This window comes from Cystoisospora suis, assembly GCF_002600585.1.
Source record: "Cystoisospora suis strain Wien I chromosome Unknown contig_3896, whole genome shotgun sequence".
NCBI lineage: Eukaryota > Apicomplexa > Conoidasida > Eucoccidiorida > Sarcocystidae > Cystoisospora > Cystoisospora suis.
In genome coordinates, this window is record NW_027156691.1 from 2,233 (window position 1) to 7,939 (window position 5,707).

The 5,707-nt window shown below is 40.2% G+C and overlaps 1 protein-coding gene across 1 annotated transcript in view; it reads right to left on the bottom strand.

Annotated features, from left to right (window-relative positions):
• CSUI_007383 (sit4 phosphatase-associated protein) overlaps positions 1-4,883 on the bottom strand; it is a gene marked incomplete at both ends in the record, with an annotated part of 7,044 nt that extends 2,161 nt beyond the window's left edge. Inside the window, 6 exons of the mRNA XM_068067529.1 lie at positions 541-581; positions 1,337-1,412; positions 2,307-2,375; positions 2,492-2,567; positions 3,319-3,462; positions 4,243-4,883. Of these exons, the coding sequence (XP_067920495.1) occupies positions 541-581; positions 1,337-1,412; positions 2,307-2,375; positions 2,492-2,567; positions 3,319-3,462; positions 4,243-4,883 (1,047 nt within the window). The remainder of the gene's footprint in view (positions 1-540; positions 582-1,336; positions 1,413-2,306; positions 2,376-2,491; positions 2,568-3,318; positions 3,463-4,242) is intronic.
• Positions 4,884-5,707: the final 824 nt, after the last annotated feature.

Consider the following 5,707-nt stretch of genomic DNA (forward strand, 5'->3'; position numbering starts at 1 on the left):
GAGATAGACTAGAGATAGATTAGAGATAGATTCGAGATAGGTTCGAGATGAATTCGAGATAGATTAGAGATAGATTCGAGATAGATTAGAGATAGATTAGAGATAGATTAGAGATAGATTAGAGATAGATTAGAGATAGATTAGAGATAGATTAGAGATAGATTAGAGATAGATTAGAGATAGATTAGAGATAGATTAGAGATAGATTAGAGATAGATTAGAGATAGATTAGAGATAGACTAGAGATAGATTCGAGATAGATTCGAGATAGATTCGAGATAGACTAGAGATAGATTAGAGATAGACTAGAGATAGATTAGAGATAGATTCGAGATAGATTCAAGATAGATTAGAGATAGATTCGAGATAGGTATTGATAGCTGTCGATGTGCCTACTGCTGTGAGAATGAATGAGTGTCTGCATGCACGAAATTCATCTCTGTATAGACAGAGAGAAATCATGAAAAGAGAGATGAGGCGGAAGAAAGAAGAAGAAAAATGAGAAGAAGAAAGAAAGAGTGAGAAAGAAAGAAAACTTACAGGAATACACTGATCGACGTAGAGCATGCATTTATAAAGATCTACACATAAAGAAGAAAAAGACAGGGGAAAGAACCAAGAAAGATACAAACAGCGAGAAGAATAACGAAGAGGAAAAGGCGAGAAAGAAAGAAAGAAAGAAAATGATCTGAAGTGAACTCTCTCTTATTCTAGTAGCGTGTAGAACGATGCATTCGTATGTGACAGATGCTGCTAAAGAAAAAGGAGAGAAGACGATAAAGATAGAGTCCGAAGATCTCGACAAACTACCCAGTAGAAACGAAAGAAAATAAGAAGGAGAAAGGAGAAGATGAGTCTACATCTCCCCAAAGAGAAAGGAAAACAGAAGCATGAAAAGAGAGAGAGAGACAGAGAGAGAAGTAAGGCGTCATATCATACCGCTAGACAACTGCAAGCCGCATGTTCTTTTAACTCCCCTATTTTATCTATCTTAACGTAATAAGCACGAACACACACGCATGCACCCCTCGCCTGCCCTCTCTCTCACCCTAGGCAAATCAATCAACCAGTTAAAGACATACAAAGATAGATAGATTAAAGATAGATAGATTGAAGATAGATTAAAGATAGATAGATTAGAGATAGATAGATAGGTGATCCTGTCTTCAGTCCACTGTGTGTTGTGCGTGTGTAGAAGAGTTGGCGAGATTTTGCAAGGATGAAACAGAAGAAGAAGAAGAGGAAGGTGCGGATTACGAAAGTCTCGAGAGAGAGAGAGAGACAGAGACAGAGAGGTAGGTGTACATACACCTGTCTGTGTTCTTTGTTTTTTTACCTGCAATAGAACGGCTGTAGAGATGCTTAGCGACATCTTCAACTGCATTAGGACGTGAGACCAAATAAGCAACTGTCTACAGCAAAGGAAAAAGAAAGAAAAAGATCATTCATGAAAAGGACGATGAGATACGAAGAGGATGAAGAAAACGTCAGAGACCTCCCTGGGAAAGAAAGGAATGAAAAGAAGAAGAAAAGAAAGAAAGAGGTTCTCTTTGCGCCCCTTTGTCTAAACGGCTGTTGCTACACTACGTATCATTCCTATCGATCTTTAATCTGTAATGTATCTATCTATGTGTCTTGAGAGAGATGCACGGAGAGAGAAAAAGAGAGAGAAAGATGGTAAAACATAGGAGAGGGGAGAGACTTGAACTTATAGAGAATAGAAAAGTCCATGTATATACAATGCTGTATATATACAGGCGACAGATTCTGACGTACATATACGGCTAGATAGATACATACATACAGACATGCACATATACGAATGTATATATACATGTAGACAGTCTATGCCGTCTTGTATAGATCATAGAGAAGAGTATGAATGATACTCATGGCAGGAGTAACGACTATCGCTGGTACGATAAAACAGCAAGAAGAAGAAGAAGAAAAGAAGAAGAAGAGGAATAGCAACGGCATGGCGTGACAAGGAACTGTACGGATCAAGAAGGAAAAAGAGAAGAAGACGACAATATAAATGAAGAAAAGAAGAAGAAAAAGACAGACAGAGAGGAAGGACACATGCATTCGTGCCTGAGAGAAAGTAATGACAGAAGGAGAAAAGAAGAAGAAGAAAGAGAGAGAGAGAAGCCTATTCTTTCCTAGACATGGAGATATGAATGGACGGCCGAAGTGAGTGCTCTCTGAATAGCTCTTTCCCTTCTTGCTTTTCTCTCCTCTTTTCTTTTCTTTTCTCGTTCTTTCTTCTTTTTTCTTCTTTCTCTTGGATTGGCGGGTGTGTGTTTTACTTCATCTGGATGGGCTTTAATAAGGGCCTGCCAGCAGCGTGAGAAGTAACCCCCCAATACTGCATTCACCTATATACACACACAGAGAGAGAGAAAGAGAGAAGAAAACTAGATAAGAAGGAGTGAGAAAGAAAAAAAGAATGAAAAAAAGAATGAAAAAGAGAGAGAGAGAGAGAGAGACTTACAGGTGGCTGTGAATCTCGAAGGAAAGACCAGAATAGATCGCGAGCCCCCTGGCACTCCGGATCTGTCAAAAATGTCCTACACAGAGAGACCAGAAAAGAAAAAGGCAGGAAGAAAGAAAGAGTGAGAAAGAAGAAGAAGAAGTAGAAGTAGACAGATGTACACACACGATCCTGCAGTTCAGATGATATAGACGTGCATAGACATATCTATATGTGGATTGCTAGGATGGCATATATAACTCTGCTATATATATAGAGAGAGAGAGATATCTATATGTGGATTGCTAGGATGGCATATATAACTCTGCTATATATAGAGAGAGAGAGATATGCAGGCAGAAGCAGACCGAGTCATACCACGTATACACCGACATATTCATTCATACATACATATTCTTGCCTATCAACATCTTCATACATCCGTAGATCCATACATACATTCATACATACATACATATCCATACCTATCAACATCTTCATACATCTCAGTGCCTCCCCCTACGTCTGAATGACGAAGAGACGTCTTTAACTTTTCCTTTTTCTCCTATGCATGCACGTAGTAGGAATAGGATCTGTACGTAGATATGTATGCACCGATATTCAAGTATGCACGTGTGTAGGTGTGCGTATGTGTGTTGCATATGTACATCTACAGGTAGGTCTTGGAGTGTATCCGTCCAGGCTGTTCTGCAGACAGAGAATCCACACAACGCTGATGGAGCAACTTCAGAAGAAATGGATTCTCTTCTCTCTCTGACACCAAGGAAAAAAGGAGCGAGAAGAAGAAGAAGAAGCAGAAGAAGAGGAATGAGAGGGGCGTAGCTTACGAGAGAATCGCGGGAGAAGCGGAGCATAAGACCTCGGCTGCGTAATATGGACTAGTAAACTTGCGGGCGTGCGAGTCCGTCTCTGCATCTGGGACGACTGTTAAAAGACTTACTATCTCATACATGACCACTGGACTACACAAACTGCATTCACACAAAGAAAGAGAGGGAGAAAGAGGGAAAAAGAGAAAGACAGAAAGGGAGAAAGAATGAGAGACAAAGACAGGTCAATGGAATAATGTCGTCTCTCATTCAGAAAAGCCTCTTCGCCGGATGGAACGTCATTCTTTATAGAAGAGATATACATATCTATCTCTATATACGTGTATATATATATATATATGCGTGTACGTCTATCTAGACATATGTTCGTCAATGTAGGCTGCTCTCTAGAGCTCTACTTTCGCTTATGTAGATCCACAGACGTCTTCATCTTCATACATCCCATGCATACAAGTATGTATATGTGTATAGGTATATGTATGTATGACTATGTATGATCTATATCTCTATTCACATGCCTATAGGTGTAGAGAGAACTTGGCAGGTTGAAAGAACCCACACTAGAAGTCTATGAAGGTATATATACATGCATAGAGATAGATAGATAGATAGACTGAAGATAGATAGATAGATTAAAGATAGATAGATAGATTAAAGATAGATTAAAGATAGATAGATAGATTAAAGATAGATAGATAGATAGATTAAAGATAGATAGATAGATAGATAGATTAAAGATAGATAGATAGATAGGTAGAAAAATTGAAGATAGACAGATCAAAGATAGATAGGTAGATGGATCAAAGATAGATAGATAAGGGTGAATAGGTAGATAGACTAGGGATAAGTCCGAGGTAAAGAGTAAGTAGTAGATAGATGGAAGGTAGACAGAGAGGTAGAGAGATTGAGTGTAGGGCGTACAAGCGTATAAGAGGAGGTTCGTTGGTGTGGAGGTCCTGCATGAACTGGTCGCTATTCAACACAAGAGCTAACGTAGCTGACGCTGCCGAAATTCTCTTCGAGTCTATATCGCTATGATCAATCTTATTATGAGGGTTGTCGGTGTGACAAGCTTGCTCTTCTTCTTCTTCTAGATGACTCGTATATTGATGATGCTGCGTGGAAAGATTTCTCCTCATTCCTTCTCCGTCACGAGTCTCTTCGAAGTCTTCTTCTTCCTCCTCGTCATCCGCGTCTCTTCCTCTCTCATTCATTCGTATGTGATCTAGTACGAAACCGCACGCAGGGCCATGCTTTCTTTCTTCTTCTTCTTCATCTTCACTTCCATTTCGTCTTGTTCTTCTTCTTCTTTCTCTTCTTCTTCTCTCCCCTCCTCTACCTCCACTGCCGATCAACTCTGGTCTTTCTTCTTCTTCTTCGCTATCACCTCGTCCTGGCGTGTGGGAAAGGTCCTCGCGGCGCCGTCGAGACGTCTTTTCCTCCTCGAAGTCTTCTTCTTCTTCATGGAAGCAATGAGAAGAAGAAGAAGAAGGAAGAGAAACGGAACCAAGAAGAGAGTAAAGAGAGGATGTATCATGGTGACGATCATGTCCTGAGCTAGGAAAAAGAAAGAAGGAAAGAGTGAAAAAGAAAGAAAGAAAGAAAGGTCAACGGGGGAATGGAGAGGCAGAGGAAGGAGAAGAGAAAACTCCCAACAGCAGAGAGACGAAGGAAAACAAGAAGCTGAGAAAATAGACTATGAAATGAGACGAATGCCAGGTGTACGTACACTCAAATAAGAGTACACAAGCATATGTCTATGTGGGATGACAGACATATAAAGATATACGCACAGAAAGGCACGTACAAGCCAGACTACATGCGTATGGATACATATAGAAAGAGAGAGAGATGCAGATATATGTATATAGATATATAGGTATGTATGTAGCTTAGAAGACACTCGAGAAAGGCTATATGAGGGAAGAGTGGAGCGAATGCATGCACGCCTCTATCAGGAGCTTTAATCAATCAACTTCGCTCTCCCTCCAGTCCTCCACACCCCTGTCATGATGCTCTTGCATTATATCTAAATATACAGAAAACGTACAGCTAGACTGGGGGATAGGGATATCTACACATAGACGTACATGCATACACTCGAATGGATCGCCATAGTCAAAGATGTCTACGGGACGATAGACAGGGGAGAAACAAACCAAACAACTCTCCACGCCAGGGAAGAACATAGACAGACATACATAGAGAGACATACATATACACACATAGACATGCATAGCCATACATACACATACATGTATATAGAGAAAGAGAGACAGAAAAAGAGATGAATAAAGAGAGAAAGATAGACAGTGGATGAGCTCAGGCGGAAAAGAAAGTCGGACAGACAAGATCACAAAGAGAATGAAGAAGAAGAAGAAGCGGA